Source organism: Carassius carassius, chromosome 31, assembly GCF_963082965.1.
Source record: "Carassius carassius chromosome 31, fCarCar2.1, whole genome shotgun sequence".
NCBI classification, from domain to species: domain Eukaryota; kingdom Metazoa; phylum Chordata; class Actinopteri; order Cypriniformes; family Cyprinidae; genus Carassius; species Carassius carassius.
In genome coordinates, this window is record NC_081785.1 from 11,001,454 (window position 1) to 11,020,473 (window position 19,020).

Below are 19,020 nucleotides of genomic sequence, written 5' to 3' on the forward strand. Positions count from 1 at the left end.
GACCCTGCTCTAGAGCTGGTTCACACTCTCTGTGCGTGTGATCCTCAGGGCCATTTGTTGAATTTATTGGCAGGAAAACAAGTTGGCACTCAAAGCTTGACACTAACTTTTTCCTGATATGATTTTTTTTTTCTTGCTATATATAGCAAAAACCCTGCAAATATAGCAATATTTTGATCAAACATTTTAAACAGTTAATTGTAAAATTAACAGTAAAATGGTCTTTTAATTCGATTGGCAACATTTTATGCATTACACTGCTTGTTTGTGTATTTGTGCTCTGATTGAGATTTTTCAGACTCTTTTTGCAGGTTACATCAGTAGATGGTGACAAGTGACTGTATTCATCATTCACTGATTCAACTGATTTGTCAGTAGTGAAAAGGTCTTTTTATTTATGAATGAGTTATTGAATCAATCATTGAACGTTCAAAAGAACATCGGATATCTTCACTCAGGAATGAAACGTGACAGTTTTCATGAGTGAGTCACTGAATCATTGACTCAACAGATTTGTGCAAAATGACTGATTCATTTAGGAATGTTATGAAGCTGATGCATGTTGCTTGGAGACGAGCTGAGTAGGCTAACTGCAAATGTTTCAATAATGATTTCTTCAACAGCATTCATATTGAAGCAGGTAATGATGTAAGTGCTAGTTAAATTAATCAATAATTAAACATGCATAACAGGACATTTTAATCCTGTGGAAACAGTAAAACTACTAAAATGCCATAGAATTTGCACGATCTTTAAGAGCCTGAAATAGATGTTGCTCAATCAGGCACATCATAACTTATTACATGAAGCAATATTTCCAAGATTTGAATTTCAAAACAACATAGAGCAATATAGCAGCAGAGGGTTGTATTGTAATATTTATTGTACATTTATATAAATTTCTGATATTGATACCAAATATATTTTCATGTTAAATATTTTCTGCATAAATACATACATAAGGAATATATATTTTGTGATGGATCAGTTACTTGTGTCATCATCATTGCACAGATACTCCCATCGAAACGATTTCAGTATGCCCAAAAAGACCATAAGCATTGCACATAACAAATTAAGTTTTACATGCACATATTTTAAAAATGAATCCTGTGCGACTCGGGTGACAAATCTCGGGTGATTTTAACTCAGTGTTTTTGCTGTCAGTTAATGATGCTGTCTCTACCATTAGGGAATAGTATGGCCACTCGAACACTTCCAGTATTTTTAGAACTCAATGAGCAAACTAGTCATTATATAGATCACTGGGTCAAACACATCCATCTAGTGCATGTTTACATAAAAACAATGAAAAAGCAGTTGGAATGCAAAAACTTCTATATAAACAGCCCCTTACTCATGTGGTGTTAAAAGTTATGTTCCACATAATTAAACCACATAGGCTGTCAAATGTCCAGTCTTCCTCAGTGGACAGTAGGCAGTAATGGACATTAGTATCTTGTCATAACCTGGTGACTCCCCCGTGATGAGGATCAAATTTGGCATTCTCATTAGTCACCATGCAGACACTAATAAGGAGACGGAGAATGGTCTGTTGTCTGTCCTGTCCTCACTCTGTCCTCGCATGATATCTGAGCAGGTCCCGTCAGTCTGTTCCTGCCCCACAGCTATCTGTAATGGCATTACGTGCTAATGCACAGTCCCTCTGTGGGGAGATACATCAACTCACATGGAATTGGGCAACATAGATTTTTAATTTCAAAAATCCATTTACATTGATTAGAGGGGAGATGGACAGGATGTCTGCCAAAGACAGACTAGAGACTAAAATCAAGATCTGGAATACATCTGACCATAAACACATGTGCTTGTAGGCTGAGATTTGTCTTATGGAACAGCTTTTACAGCAGACCTTGACTTTTACTAATCTATTTAAGAGGTTTATATTCTGTATAGTGCTTTGTCTGTAGCCTCTGGGAGATCTGTCGATCTCTGCACTCCTGTTGAGCTGTATTACTGATACAAGTAGAATCAAGCAGACAATGAGCAAACATATGAATAATAGATGTCATTAAAAGATTTGTTAGAATAATTAAAGTACGTACGTTCACAAAATCAGAAGATGTGATCAAATAGGTATTATAAAGAATGCTGTATATGAAACATAACATGGTTGATTACAAGCAGCTGAAAATACTCTTGCTATCATCAAAATTGTATGTGATGAGAAAGTGTGATTGCTTGTTTTTTCTGTTTTGAAATGATTTGCAAACAAATTTGCCTGGATGCTTGAATGTCACAGAGTGGGTAAGGTCAGAGAGAGACAGAGATACATGTTTGAATATCAGTTTTATAACAATGCGCATACAGCCATGGGAAGTCGTGGCCTAATGGTTAGAGAGTCGGACTCGCAATCGAAAGGTTGTGAGTTTGAGTCTCGGCCGGCAGGTATTGTAGGTGGGGGGACCTTCAATACCACGACTTAGGTGCCCTTGAGCAAGGCACCGAACCCCCAACTGCTCCCCGGGTGTGTGTTCACAGTGTGTGTGTGTGTGTTGTTCACTGGTCTGTGTGTGTGCACTTTGGATGGGTTAAATGCAGAGCACAAATTTCCGAGTATGGGTCACCATACTTGGCTGTATGTCATGTCACTTTCAAAGTATATCATATAGTTATACTGTAGGTTCACCTGCGTTCTTATTGTATTAATTTCTTACAGTTTAGAGTCACAGTTTCCATGCATTGCACATGAGAATGAAAATGAAAAGATAGGAATATCTCTAGAATATGGATGTGAATCCAGGAGCAGTATAGAGAATGTTCAGAGATCATTAAAGGTCGGAGCATGTCTGAGTAGAAGCAAAGTCACCTCTGTAAAATGTCACTGAAAGTCTCTCTTGCTGTATGTAATTAAGCTGCTCTGATCTCTTTTTTTGATTACATTTGACTTTTTTTATTATTCATTTGAATTGACAACAGATTTGCATTTATGTTCTTTTTAGGACTGGCTTGATACATGTACAGCTTAGATCCATACCTTTGCTAACAGAACTGTGCTAAAGAGTGGCACAATGTTGTCAGGTGCCGAAATTTGCATAATATTATCAGGCTGTTTTACATTTTTGGTACCTGTACTATTTTGTACCAATATTCCACACAACCAAACCAACGTTGAAACCTTCAAATGCCAAAATATGTTACATATATATGTACAATAAAACAGATAAAAATTTATCTAAAATATATTTTATGTTTTTGGCCATTTTTTATATTTCAAAATATGTATTTAATAAAGTGCAGATATTATGTCACTTGCAATAGTCTGAGCATCCGACTACCAACACTGTTCACTGACACTACACACAAAATGGTAAAATCTGTCATCTGTCATAATTTTTTAATTCATCAAGGCATATTTATATTGAACCGGACTTAATGCTAATATGCCACATATAAAGCTGAGAAAGTTAAATTTGGACTCAAAAGCAAGAAGAAGTAAAACTTGCTGAAATCCTGTGACAAGTCAAAAATGAGTAAGTACATGCTTCTGCTAGTTGTATTCATGGTGGCTGAGTTCTTACAGCAGTCTGGGATGCCAGTGGGATGTGCATGCGACATCAGCCATACTTTTCTTTCACTCACTTCAAGCTATCTCTATTTCCTTGAGATCTGATTTAGATTTTTGCCCACTGGTACTCCATTGCCATGGAAACTGATGATGGCTGAAGGCCACCCACATGTAGCTCATACACCAAGGGATTATCAGTTGTGTTGTTAGGGATGCCCTCATGAAACCTCTTCACTCTGACTGAGATCAGAATCTGTAGCTGCGTTTATATGGACCTTACTATTCTGAGCGTAATGGGACTAGAAGCACAATCAGAATAAAAAAAAAGTCATATACAAACATGTCAGTCGGATTGAATTAGCCAGATCCGACTAAAATTTAGATCGAATTGTAAGGAGTGATTTATTCCTTTTGCATTCCGAGCGAGAGGACATGTAAACACTTGATTGGATTGAAAACCGAAATTGGAAACTAGTAGAATGTAGAACAAGTGCAGGGCTTAAAGTTCTCTGACACCGTGCCAGATTTCTGGCGTGCAGAGTTTGGCTGCAGAAAATAAATAGTTCTACATTCAAAAAAAAATAAAAAATCTTGTTGATTGATATCACTTTCGAGTCCACGAGTTCGCCTACCAATGGTATGAGAGGAGCACAGCTTTCACTCTCCACCAAACTAACATTGCTAGCCAATTTTATAAACACGAGACGCACATAATAGTATCCAATTGTGAAGTCGCAGCCATGATGAATGGAGAAGCGCAACAAAAAGTGTGGTGCAATGGTCAAAGATGTCCATCTAGCGCATATTTACATAGAATAACTTATTAAAAAGCAGGGGAGTTTTGTAAACAGCTCAGAGTAATCATGTCATCTCCATAAAACAATGTGATAGCCACAACAAATTTGCAGGGATTTTTTAAAAGGTCCTGTTCACACATTGATCTATTAATGGTAACTTACAGGTAATTTACCAGTTACTGTATGTGTGAAAGGGGCTAAACTCTTCCTCTGCATATGCTGTAAATTTGAATTAATGTTCATCTCACTAGATTTGTTACGTAAATCATTTACAAACCTTTGCCAACACAGGAGAATACATCAACCTATGTCTAAATATGCCATGTATTGTACATCGCGATTTCAAAATAAAGGTTTCTGCAGTTGGCCAAATATTAAAATTAAGTAGATTTAAACATTGTTTAATAACACTGTAAAGTGAAACATCACCAGCCCGTGTTTTCGCCCTCTATAGGTATTTGTTTTACATAATGTACTTAAGTTGGTAATGTTCATATTATGTATAGGTAAATTACATTATGAATTTTACTTTTATTTATTTATTTATTTGACAAAAAAGGGACAGTGTACATTAATCAACATTCTTGAATGTAAATGTACCCAACGGTAGTCCCTTTGCCAGATGTTAAGAAAACTAGAGGAGAAAAAAAGAACCAAAATAGAAAACACAATAACAACGAAATTCAACCTAAATTGAAATAACAAATGATACAATCTGACAAAAAAAGAGAAAAAAGTGCAGCTTATTAACATATATGCAACGTTAATGTTCACATTGTTGGTTATGAAGAAGCCATCTCTTAAAATGATGCTTAAATTAGTAAAATTGTGTACATTAACTGTGGTATTGAATTCCAATGATGTGTTTCTCTGAATGGAAAAAGCAGCTTGACCAAACAAGGTTCTTCTTTGTGGAATATGTACTCTGTAACTAGAGGAGGAGAAGCTAAACCATGCATAATCTTATGAACTAAACAAACATTTCTAAACTTGATGTGATTAAATGTGATGTTTTCCCAGCTAAGCAGGTTATATGTATTTAAGATATGACAATGGTGAAAACAATTATTATTTTTTTAGGTAAAATTTTAATTGCTTGTTTGTACAATAATTCCAGTGGTTTTAGAACTATAGCATGTGTATTAGACCAACTTGTCAGACAATAATTAAAATGAGAAAGAATCATAGAATGAAAATAATGCCTTTTCAGCCTAATTTATAGAATTTTTAACAGTGTTTTACAATACAGTAATGTCATTCCTTGGTTTTGATATTTATTTTAGCAAATTATTATTGCCTCATCGTTAGTTTATATATAAATAGTCAGACTAAAGCCTGGTTTTCACTTAGGTCTGTTTGTTACTAAAAAATATCAGATTACTCAGTTGTCAAAATAATCAGTAGATTACTTGATTACCAAAATAATCATTAGTTACAGCCCTAAATTAGTTTAATATTTCTAAATACAAATGCATTGTTTTACTTTTTTTAATTAAAAGACAAATATTTTGTCATTTGAAAATATTAAAAACAGTATTGTCACGTTCTAGTGAATCAAGTATCTGTATTTTGTCTCATCTTGTGAGCTAGTGTATTTTCACACTCCTAGTGTCAATAAGCAGTGATATAGCTCTTAATTTTCCAAGTGTATGATACAGCTTTCACTCTTCAGGTCAACCATATATTCATGAAAAAAACAAACAAACAAAAAACAGTTTGAATAAAGAAAGCAATAACTTTGACATAGTATCTTTTCAAATGTTGAAGTTGTCACAGTCATTGTATGCTTTGCACTTTTTTTTAAGTAAGCAGAACTGTTCATGTGCTGGTCATCGCCTAATTAGAGGGAGAAACATTTTTGCTTTTTTTTTTACTGTATAACACATCAGATAGTGACCTTTCCAGTTGTGCTGTCTAATGGTATTTAAGCCATACGGATTTGGCCAATACTAGCCAGATAGCTGTTTTTTTTCTCAGTGCTACTCCTGTAATTGAATCTCTCCAACTCTCTACTCTGCTGAGACATTTCTGTCCCACATGGAGAGATGAAGATTACAGATGCATCTCAGAGATCGATCTCCCCGCCCCTCCATTGCTGCTTGACATGCCTGCATGAGGGGATTGAGGTTTGTTTTTGAGGCCAACTGAAGGTGATGTGTTGTAGAGAGACAGTTGACGCTATCTCGGTCCTAAGAGACATGCAGCTTCAAGGATCCTTCTGAAAAACTCACTGCTGGAACTTTTATACGATTTATGCTCTATCGAACAAGAATAAACATTAATTTTAGGTGGAATTATAATAAGACGTGACACCATAGTGCACCTGTAAATATAAATAAAATGGAAATTGCATATAGATTAAAAATAACTATTACAAAGTTATCATTTTTATAGTTACATTTTTGATGTAAGTATATATTATATTTCTAAATTATTATGTTGTGTTATATGTTGTTTTGTGTTATGCTATGTTCAGTGATGGGGAAAGTTACTTTTAAAAGTAATGCAGTTCAATAGTGTGTTACTCCCTAAAAAGTAACTAATTACGTTACTTAGTTACTTTTCATGAAAAGTAATGCGTTTTGCATTACTTTCACGTTACTTTTTAAATATGAGCAGGGCTTGATTGTTTTTTAATATAAGAAGTTTTATTTATAGCAAATGTAAAAGCCCTATAATAAACCTCAGACTGAAGGAAAAGGAAATTATGTTATGTTATGTTTTCTTATGTTATCTTATGCTATGTTATGCTTTTGCTCTAGTTTTGAATGTGACCCCAAATTTCCTGCACAAGCACATATTTACCAATTACTCCAAATGTTTAGTTTCCCCTCAAGGATTTTCTGCTGCAATTTTCAAATTCTGGATCAGGACAGTTCTGGGATCCCCAATGCAATCAGTTTTGCAGTGCCACTGACACAAATGTCACACAGGGGCCACCGTCCAAATGATGTTTGCTGTCCACAAAGAGCAATGCCTGATGGGACATGTTTTAAGTGTGGATAGCAGATTAATGTTCCTTGAGTATAGCGGTCCGGTCAGCATTAAAAATTTCATTTTTGATATAGCCGGTCATTTTTGATATAGCCTTATTTGGATACACTTTTTATTTTTATCTACACTTTATTTAATTTTTTTTAAAGGTACAACTGTAATTTCTTTTCTCATGTAAAGGTTTTCTCAAAGAAATTAATAGTCTTTTGAAAAATGTTTGATACTCTTGCATGACATTAAGACTCTAGTCGTATTAGTAAAGTTATGTATTTTAGATAGAGTGGGTCGCCTGATTGAGGCTGTCATGTAGGGATCACATTACCTGTTGAATACTATTGGTTGTATGTCATTAGCCTGATGTTATTGATTACTTGCTCAAGGGATAAATTTGTCATTGCTGACTGCAAGTAGCATATTGTTCAGTGTTTTGACATGTCAATCTTGTTTACCAAGTAGAAAAAGAAAGGCGAAAGAATAATCCCAGTTAATTACTGTGTAAAATGACTGATGGTCCTACACATTTTTATGACATAAGGACATTATTGAAACCCATAATCAGTTTATTTTTGGCAACTGTTATGTTTTTCTGTAGCTGACAAAACCCAGTTGACAGAATTGGGGGGAAATACCAGATCAGCTTTGTTGTTTAGCTTGAATAGTGCTTTTGGAGTCTCTTAGTAGACTTTAACATTGTGACATGTATGACTCTGTTTTTGATTCTGATGAATATATGTTTGATGTTGTATAGACATGGCTGCCGATTGGTACAGTGTTGTTGTCTAAACTGATTTTTAATGGTGAATAGGAACCCTGTGCTTTTCTGGAGCCCAATGGGGATCACCCAGGATCCCGTTAGATATTCAGATACAGAGAGCCAATTACTCTAATAAGTCCTGGCTGCAGAACACACTCACAGTTCTGCTCATACAGGGCCTCCATCAACAGTTCTGCAACAATGATTTCAGCTCCACAGGCAACTTTATTCAGAACTCCTAATAACTATAACTAATAATAACTTTGTGTGTGTGTGTGTGTGTGTGCGTGTTTGCTACCATTCAAAAGTTTGGGGTCAGTAAGATTTTTTTAAAAGAAATGTATACTTTTATTCAAAAATAACACATTAAAGTGACAGTAAAGGCTGTCAAGTAACATTGTCTGTTTTAAATAAATGCTATTCCGTTAAACTTTCTATTAATCCATTAATTCAAGAATCCTGAAAAAATGTATAACTCTTTCCATAGAAATTGATTTTAAATTGTAATCATTTTTCAGAATATTAATCTGAAAATTTCAGAATATTGATATTTTTGATCAAATAAAAAAAAAAATTACTTTATACATTGTTATTTTAAGGTACCTTGTTGGCATCTTTTTATGACAGATTGTTGAGATATTGCTTATATTGGTACTTTAAATGTAGAAGAGTTTTGGAAATCATCAGGACATGTGGAAACTGTTGGATAGGTTTATTTGAGTGATGATGTCCAACAGTCTGCACTCACCCACACAGACTTTGCCCATGCTCCACTTCTTCTCGTCTTGGAATACACTTCGTTTTTTTCAGTGTCTCCTGAGGGACATACAGGCTATGCTTCTCAACAATTGGGTGCCCACAGAATAAGTTTCCACCAGTCATTTCTAAAGATACAGTTATTTCAAACTGTCCCAGAGACAAGGGAAAGGGAGCTGTGGTAGGTGCCTATACATATACAAGATGCTCTTCAAAACACATATACATTACTATGGCTTTTTGGTTAAAGATTTACGTACATAAATCAAGGATTGTATACTGTAGGTTCAGACTCCATAAGAGGAAATTCATGAAACATTGATAATATCCCCAAAGTGCCTCCGAGCAAGGCAGTTAACCCTGGGTTGGTCTAGAGAGATCTGCCCTGTATTACAAATGGACTAAGTCACTTGGATAAAATGAAAAATATTTCTTGTTGCTCATAAAGGTCACTGCTCTTTATCTGATCTCTGATCTCGCTCTTGTTTCTCTCCATCTTTTCTAGCCCGATAGTCTCCTCTCTTGTTCCATATCCCACTCATATGGTTTGAGAGCTAGAGCCTCAATAATCGGTAGTTCATTTAAAATGATTTTCATTAACAAACATAACTAGGAATGCGCAATATATCAGTGAGGTTTTTGGACTACTTCTATTGGTATTGTTTGATGTTGGATATGTAACTGTCATGCATATTTCCTCTATTTTTTACATTTAGATTATATTTACTGTAAGACTTTAATCACTTCAAGTTAATCTTTAAAAAAAAATATAATTTAATAACACTGTTGAAAGTCAACTTTAGCAAATCTCAGAATATAATAATAATAATGTGATGCCTAAATTCACTTTTATGCATTTAACATGACTGATTTCCATTTAATTTTTTCGTGTTTATTATTTTTGTCTTTCAATATCAGATATTTAATCGGTTTTCAGCAATAAGATATTATCAGCTTATCAGTTTCGACCAGACTTTTAATATTACATACCTATATGTATCTGCATCTCTTTATAAAGCTTTCTTTCTCACTGAATGCAAATTGTTCTAGTTATCTAAATGCTCAGACTCATAAACATTAGTTAACTCTCTCTTGGGAGAGAATGAAGAACTATCTTTGAATGAAGTTGGTTTGGACTTGCTTATTTATTTTCTTTCTTTGTTTTTTTTTTACTATTTGTTGGCCCTTTTAGACAATGAAATTGGTCAAATTAATCTGTATTTTATCATCCATGTTCCAAGACATTTCACAGCCCTCTGAAATGAACTTAAATGCTTTTAAATTTAGCACTTGTGAGTTTATCTGTGTGTTCCTCCTTTGCCTGACCTCTGCATTTTGCTTTCAGCATTTTGCTGTCAGCCAGATTATCAAAGACTAAGTGTGCTGAGCACAGAAAATATCCAACGGTAAAAACAGACTAGGGCCTTCTAAGTGTGTGTGTTTATACAACCCGAATTCCGGAAAAGTTGGGACGTTTTTTAAATTTTAATAAAATGAAAACTAAAAGACTTTCAAATCACATGAGCCAATATTTTATTCACAATAGAACATAGATAACATAGCAAATGTTTAAACTGAGAAAGTTTAAAATTTTATGCACAAAATGAGCTCATTTCAATTTTGATTTCTGCTACAGGTCTCAAAATAGTTGGGACGGGGCATGTTTACCATGGTGTAGCATCTCCTTTTCTTTTCAAAACAGTTTGAAGACGTCTGGGCATTGAGGCTATGAGTTGCTGGAGTTTTGCTGTTGGAATTTGGTCCCATTCTTGCCTTATATAGATTTCCAGCTGCTGAAGAGTTCGTGGTCGTCTTTGACGTATTTTTCGTTTAATGATGCGCCAAATGTTCTCTATAGGTGAAAGATCTGGACTGCAGGCAGGCCAGGTTAGCACCCGGACTCTTCTACGACGAAGCCATGCTGTTGTTATAGCTGCAGTATGTGGTTTTGCATTGTCCTGCTGAAATAAACAAGGCCTTCCCTGAAATAGACGTTGTTTGGAGGGAAGCATATGTTGCTCTAAAACCTTTATATAACTTTCAGCATTCACAGAGCCTTCCAAAACATGCAAGCTGCCCATACCGTATGCACTTATGCACCCCCATACCATCAGAGATGCTGGCTTTTGAACTGAACGCTGATAACATGCTGGAAGGTCTCCCTCCTCTTTAGCCCGGAGGACACGGCGTCCGTGATTTCCAACAAGAATGTCAAATTTGGACTCGTCTGACCATAAAACACTATTCCACTTTGAAATAGTCCATTTTAAATGAGCCTTGGCCCACAGGACACGACGGCGCTTCTGGACCATGTTCACATATGGCTTCCTTTTTGCATGATAGAGCTTTAGTTGGCATCTGCTGATGGCACGGCGGATTGTGTTTACCGACAGTGGTTTCTGAAAGTATTCCTGGGCCCATTTAGTAATGTCATTGACACAATCATGCCGTTGAGTGATGCAGTGTCGTCTGAGAGCCCGAAGACCACGGGCATCCAATAAAGGTCTCCGGCCTTGTCCCTTACGCACAGAGATTTCTCCAGTTTCTCTGAATCTTTTGATCATGTTATGCACTGTAGATGATGAGATTTGCAAAGCCTTTGCAATTTGACGTTGAGGAACATTGTTTTTAAAGTTTTCCACAATTTTTTTACGCAGTCTTTCACAGATTGGAGAGCCTCTGCCCATCTTTACTTCTGAGAGACTCTGCTTCTCTAAGACAAAGCTTTTATAGCTAATCATGTTACAGACCTGATATCAATTAACTTAATTAATCACTAGATGTTCTCCCAGCTGAATCTTTTCAAAACTGCTTGCTTTTTTAGCCATTTGTTGCCCCCGTGCCAACTTTTTTGAGACCTGTAGCAGGCATTAAATTTTAAATGAGCTAATTAAGTGGATAAAAGTGTAAAATTTCTCAGTTTAAACATTTGCTATGTTATCTATGTTCTATTGTGAATAAAATATTGCCTCATGTGATTTGAAATTCCTTTAGTTTTCATTTTATTAAAATTTAAAAAACGTCCCAACTTTTCCGGAATTCGGGGTGTACATGTAAGGCTTTATTTTGGGTGTGTGTGTATGCATTGTCTGACCCAAAGGCCCTTAGAGTGTTTGACCCCTGTGGGAACTGAACTGCAGAACACAGGCCAACTATGAGAGGTAAAGTCATCAGCATGAACACACGCAGTCAATCACAAGGCCATAAATTGTACACAGTATATTTAGGTGCAGCCGATACAATCATATGCTTTTGATAATGGAAGATGAAGCCATGTATAAGCATCTGTATGAAATCATCTGATTTCTGTCTGTGCTATCAGGGCTTCACAGATACAGAGCTTCATACATAATCCAAGTACACCACCAGTAATCAGTACTAGATGCTTCTATAGTCCTACATCCTTAAATCCATTCCTGTATCCCAGCAGTTATGATGAATGAGCAGCTATTAATTAAACACATCTGTCCAATATACATATCTAAAAAATACAACTTCAAAGATTAAATTCATGATTTTCATAGATAATTAGTTACATTCATTTTATAGCTTTTAAATATGTGAAATGCATTTCTAGTCATTAATTATAATTTAGAAAATTGCATTTAACACAATGTTGCATTCTGTAGGACTTTTGTAAGTGGATGGATTGATAGATATATTGAATATTTGGGGTTGGTAAAATTTGTAAAATGTTTTTACTTATCAATTCTGCATTTATTTAATAAAAAATATTGTAAAAACTGTAATAATGGGAAATGTTATTACATTTTGAAACATTCAAAATCTATTAATACTATATTTGAAAATGTAGTTTATTCATGAGATGGCAATGCTGAATTTTCAACAGCCATTACTCTTTACTCAATATTAGAAGCCAGCAGATGTTTTGTAATTACTAAAGTCAGCAAATGACATCTAAATTCAATCTGAACCAGATAGGCACACTGTCAGAAAAGATTCAGATGTGTGATACTGCTTCTGAGAGGATGTTCACTGAGTCTCATCAGCCTTTTCCTTTTATTTGGCCTTTATTCAAACTGATAACTAATGACAGAGTGCACAGGAAAATTGTGTGTCTGTATTGAGTTTAATGTGTGGGGGCCTCTAGAGTCGTGGTCACTCAAGCATGTCAATTATTAACTGAACCACACTAAATTTATAATACAGGGTCTTCACCTTTTGTCAAGCTTTTCAATGATCTCCATGGCTAAAGCCTCAGAGAAGGGATCCTGTTGCATATTGTGTGTAATTGAGTGTTGCATTTTAAGCCCAGTCTATAATAACATGCATGAAGTACCATATTAATGTATTAACATACTTTGTTTTGATGCTTACATGGCAAAGCCATTAAAATGGTTATTAGTGATAAAAAGAGTCATATACTTATACCAGTTTTCTTAATACATTTTTATGTGGGAGGGACAAGGAAATGTTTAAATGAACTTTATCTTGTTATTGTATTTAAAGGAATAATTCATCCATCCAAAAATGAAAATTTGCTAAAGATGTACTCATCCCCTGCCATTTAAGATGTAGATGAGTTTGTTTCTTCAACAGAACAGATTTGGAGAAGTGTAGTTTCACATCACTTGCTTTCAAATGGATCCTCTGCAGTGAATGGGTGCCGTCCCAATGAGAGTCCAAACAACTGATAAAAACATCACAATAATCCACAAGTAATCCGCATGACTCCAATTCATCAGTTAACCTTTTGTGAAGTGAAAAGTAGTGTTGTAGTCAAGGCCGCCTGACCTGAGACCAAGAAAAAAACGAAACCAAAAAAGAGACCAAAAAAAAGACCAAGACCAAACCAGTACTGCTCAAATCTGAGAGATCCACATTTACTGCCAGTAAAAAATCTAATATTTAATAAATAAATACAGTTATAATAATAAGAAACTATGGAGCTATTATCAATAAAGTGAAATCACTAAAAACAGAATTCATCTTTGCACTTGCACAGAAGATGCTTCTGAATTGGTACAACTACAAATGCATAAATAATGTTGAGAGTAATGTTTTAAAAATACTATTTTATAACAGTATAATTTATTGATTCACAGCCAGGGGCCGGGGGCCCACTAGGATGCCTCAACAGACTTCCAAGGAGTCCTCAAGATAACTTGAAGTTATTTAAAATAATACCAAACAAGCATTAAAATGTAATGAAACAACTAAAATATTTTGTGTGGGTGGAGGGGGGCCTTCAAACATTGTTGTTGACAAAATGAGGGACTTGAAGTCAAAAATGTTGAGATCCACTGGTATAAATCAAATTATTTAATATTGTTATTGTCTTGTTAAGACAAGACCGAGTACAAATGTGGGCAAGACCAAGATCTTCAAAATATTTTCTTAAGACCAAGATCTGTTTTGTGTACTACAACAATAGTGAAAAGTGTGTTTGCATTTTTATTTACTTTTGTGTTTGTAGGGGTCGTGGAAACCGTAAAAAACGTATCTTCTCTTATTAAAAGTTAAAAAGGATATTGCTCTCATCTTCAGCACCCTTAAAAATACAGCTAAACTGCTTTTGTATCGCACACAATGTTATGACAGTTTCCTCTGCAGGAACCACAACATACCAGATAAAACAATTACATTTGCTTTACTGAGTGTGTGCAACTCTGAAGTTTGTTGTGTGTGTGTTTTAATAAATAATGAATTAAAGTTTCATTTTAATAAGAAGCGTCATAAGGTTGCCCCAAAGTGCTTGGTAAATCATCAGTTCTGTATTATGGTGGTTGTTTTTATCCTTTGGGAGCCTTAATGAAAAGGTTGCTGGATCTAGAAATCAAAATTTACACAGATAAATTCAGTTTGGTGTACTGAGAGTCCTTTGCCTTTGCACAGCTTAGAAGATAAAGCAGAGTTTGTACTCTGGTGTTGAATGCTGGAGAGTCTCTTTGCATTTGTGGGTTTGGTGTTCATTTGTTTTTGTTTTTTATGATTGGTTTAGGGTGTAAATTCTCTTTGTTGTGATTGTTTTAGTGTCGTTCTGAGGTTAAGGTCAATTGTGTTGTCTTGATATTTGTGTCAGTAAACAGGCAGTAAAACAGACAAGGCACTTAATCTAACAAGATTTCACATTACATCCAGGTACAAATATAAATTCTATTATAGTGTGTGTGTTTACTTTTCCCTGTTTGCTGATGTTCACCCTTGTTTGTTAGTATGTGTGTTGTTTGCTTGTTTACCTTTATTTGTGCGTCTGTATTTAAGTATGCACATGATTCCAGACACACAAACAGATGATGTTGGCATGAATATCCTTTGACCTTTTGATCTCTTTTCTCTTCACAACTGCAGAAGCAATGAATTAGTTTTTTAGCTCAAGGTTTCAAGGTTTGGCTTATAAGCATGGTGTCGATCAACTACAACTACACCTTCTTATTTTCTCCATTCATGTCCGTAAAAAAGTAGCCGATGTATATATAAACACTGATATGATGATTATAACAATACCTATACATTTTCAGTAACTGTTCTAATTCGAAGTAAGTCTACATCACAACTGTAACAATATTGACAAAGAGGAACTATATAATTAGAATCACTTTCTCCACAGTTTTGCATTCAGAAGCCAAATTTGAATTCACCTGGCCGAGAAAATGCATTTAAAGCGTTAGGCCACATAAATGCAGCCTAAGTTTATAATAGACAGTTGATGTCCATTAGTGTAGAAAATATAGTTGTCACGGTGGTGAATTAGTCATTTGGGTTTTGATGTCATGGCTATAGCACACTATATTGTAATCGAATTATGTTCAACAGAGTTATTTGAATTGGTGGTTGTGAAAAAAGCCTGAATATTAAGGAGCTGTCCGTGGTCCTGAAAAGGTCTAGCACAATATAATAGCTTTTATATAGCTTTAATTTTTATTTTCAGCAATATAAATAGTTTTCTTACATGATTTGGATGTGTTTACAATTTAAGTGGTGAATTTACATGTCAATTACTATTGGGAATTAGACCATGACCTTATAGTAAGGTTTAGAGTCAACTGGTATGCGTGACTTGGTGACATTCCAAGCTGTGGCATAGTGACATGATTATCAGCATTCATTAATATTATGATACAGTAAATACCTAAGCAGCTGAGATAGGGAGTGTTTGCAAGTTTGTTGACTTTTTGGGTTGAAACTAATATTCTATATGGTACAATAGGTGCCTTTTGTGAAGCTGTAAATCATCCCTCTTTTGGGCTCTGACTTTACTATCATCATGTCTTTAATACTTTATGAATTTATGGCATTTCTGCAAAGATCTTAAACTGTTTCTGTCACATGACACAGCTGAAGACACATTAAGTACCAGTTACTGTGGCAACTGTACATTTTCTTTTTCTTTTTTCAAAGACTTACCGTGAGTCTGTTTTTGAATGTAGCATAAATAGGTTACTCCTGAAGGATTTCATATAGCATGCTAGTCTGTGTTCTTTCTGCCTAGTTCTGTTTTCAGACACTTTCAGGCCAGCTTCATTGTATTGACCCACCAGCTGCAGGTTTAACGTCATGATTTATGAAACACATTTTACCTCCCAGATTCTGCAGCGATATTAAGAAATGCAGTGCTACACAGGACTTTACAAAGACACATTTAAAATGTTTTTGCATTTTTATTCAGCAATTGTTGTAACAGCAATTAAAAGTATTTTATGCATTAATCTAAAAAAATATATATTATTATATTATAAGCAACAGTCGCTCATTTTGCCACAAATCAACAACAAATGAAGTTGCTTTGTCACTGCAAATCGCTGTCAGTTGGAACACCCCTTAAGTAATATTTATAAATGGTGTTTTAAACTTTTCTATCATCTTTCTATTCCATAATATATCCATCTGTATGCCAAATATTTGTCTTTAGACTGCAGGAATAAGCAAGTTTTACCATGCTGAGAAGAGCCACTGCAATGCTAATTCACTCCTTTACGATAAGGAACCTGAATGCATTGTATTCAGTATATTATATAATTTCATATATATATATATATATAGCAGTTCCATGAGATCTCACTGCCACCTTTCTCTGGTGTTAATGTGCGGATGGATCATTTGTCTTCACTAGCACTGCTGTAGCGACAGAGTCAGCAAAATAAAGCCTCTACCTGCTGCCCCCTGCAGAGAGGCAAGAAAAGCAGTAGAGACTTGAAGTCGCCTGTAGCTGATTGCAATCATGCTGTTAGTATGCAGGATGCTGCAGTGAGCCTTATTTATTCAGCAGCGATGTTCCAGGGTATGAATGCTGAAATCATGAAATGAGGTGACAGGAAGTGCTTCAGGCTGTAGAGCAGTGCCATAACACTCAAACAAATCTCAAAACAGTCAGAAAACAGTTAACCCCAATAAATATTGTTTTTAAATATACAGCAGCCAATTACACTGAAATTTATGCTATAGAAAAAATGTATTTGTAGGGTTCAGAATTGAGAACTAGTTCTCATCAACCAACAAATATGCCGCGCCAACAGTGTAGTCAGATTCATATACAAATGATTCTTACGAGCTGGTTCTTTTTTAATGAATTGATCAAAACAACTCCAGAATGTGTCCGTGACTAAATTGGTTCACTCACTGAATTAGTCAGAGCTATTATTGAATACACTAGTTCTGTTCATATACTGTATGACTTCACATAAACTGTTATACCATTAAGTTGTTCTTAAAGTGTGTCTGCGTTTTGTTGTAATAGATGGTAATTAGACTTTAGAACATATTATTATTTCTGAAGGATCATGTGACACCAAAGACTTGAGTATATTATAAATTACTTTATTCATTATTGTTCTTAATAACAATTAACAAAATAAATATTTAAATGCTATACATTATACATATACAGTATATATATTATTTTTGTAATTTTCTCTAATATGTTTGAGAATTCAGGCTGTAAGATGTAATAGCCTCAAACATTGCATATGTCGTCAGCAGCTGGATTGATATAGTGTACGTTTCTCTGCTCTCTGCAGTGAATTATAGGTCTGCTTCTCTCGAGGTGATATTCTTGTGGCTGATTTAGTCCACTGGGTTTAGAAGATCTCAGTTGACTAGGTTTAGAAATGCTCTGTTTTCTCTTTTAAAACCAAAGTGTAAAAGATAATGCTTTTAATTTCAGTCTGCCTTGATTTTTCTGATGAACAACCCTGATTCCATGAAGGTTCCTTGCTTTTAACCTTTGAATGAACGTTATCTAGTGCCTGCATTGGCCAGTGTTTACAGATGGTGATCAGAGTTGGACCATTTGTTCATGATGTGCTTTAATGTGATTCTGTGTTGTTCAGCCTTTCACAGAGTTTAATTTTAATGAAGTGCCTTTTTGTGATTTTCTATCTCTCTAGAATATTCTTTTACATGCTCAGAATAAACAAACTTGACATTCTCCTTCAGGTCTTCTTCAATCAAGATGGACTTGGGGATCATTATGGTGTGTGCTGACCTGAGCTAAAGATCTCCTTATGGGTCAGTACTCTACTGTTTGTGCTCTAATTAAACACAAGGGAGGGTTTTGAATTGGTTTCTTTCCAAATTCACACCAAGATGTTTTTTCTTATGTCTTCAGTCCAGTTCTTTGCTACCAGTGTGAATCAGATAAATGTGTTTTATTCTTTTCTGGCCCCTGTGTGTTTTTTCAGAAATACACTATGGTTCAAAACTCATTGATCTGATCAAAAGTACAGTAAAACAGTAGTATTGTGAAACATTGTTACACTTTCAAAAAATAAAATATATATATATTTTAAAATGTAGTTAATTGCTGTGATAGCAAAGCTTATTTTCAGCAGCCATTACTCAATATTTGCTGATTTGGTGCTCAATATGAATATGATATGAATATGATTTCTTAATATCATTGTTGAAAACAGTTGTACTGCTCAATTTTTATGTGGAATTATACAGTAGATGTCTTTTTCTGTCACTGCTTAATAAAAGTATTTTTACATTTTTTTACAAAAGTATTTTTTCGACAGTAGTGAATTCTTGACTTGTCCATTAATTTTTCACACAGATGAAAATGTATTGTCAGTAATTTTTAATTTGGCAGCTCTCTTATATACTGATACCTTACAGCTACATACAAAAGTTTTCAGCTACTAATGCCTGTTTAAAAATGATCTATTTATAACAAGCTTAATATAATTAAGTTATTCTGTATGTGAAATTGTCTGATAACAGAAGTTATT

At 34.8% G+C, this 19,020-nt stretch overlaps 1 protein-coding gene across 3 annotated transcripts in view; it reads left to right on the top strand.

Moving 5' to 3' along the window:
- Positions 1-19,020, top strand: part of LOC132111537 (disks large-associated protein 2-like) — a 139,975-nt gene that overhangs the window by 77,447 nt on the left and 43,508 nt on the right. Inside the window, exon 3 of one of the 3 annotated variants that reach the window (XM_059518919.1) lies at positions 18,227-18,298. The exons of the other annotated variants lie outside the window; for them this stretch is intronic. Within the exon in view, the coding sequence (XP_059374902.1) occupies positions 18,295-18,298 (4 nt within the window). The 5' untranslated portion in view covers positions 18,227-18,294. The remainder of the gene's footprint in view (positions 1-18,226; positions 18,299-19,020) is intronic. 3 annotated transcript variants of the gene reach the window in all.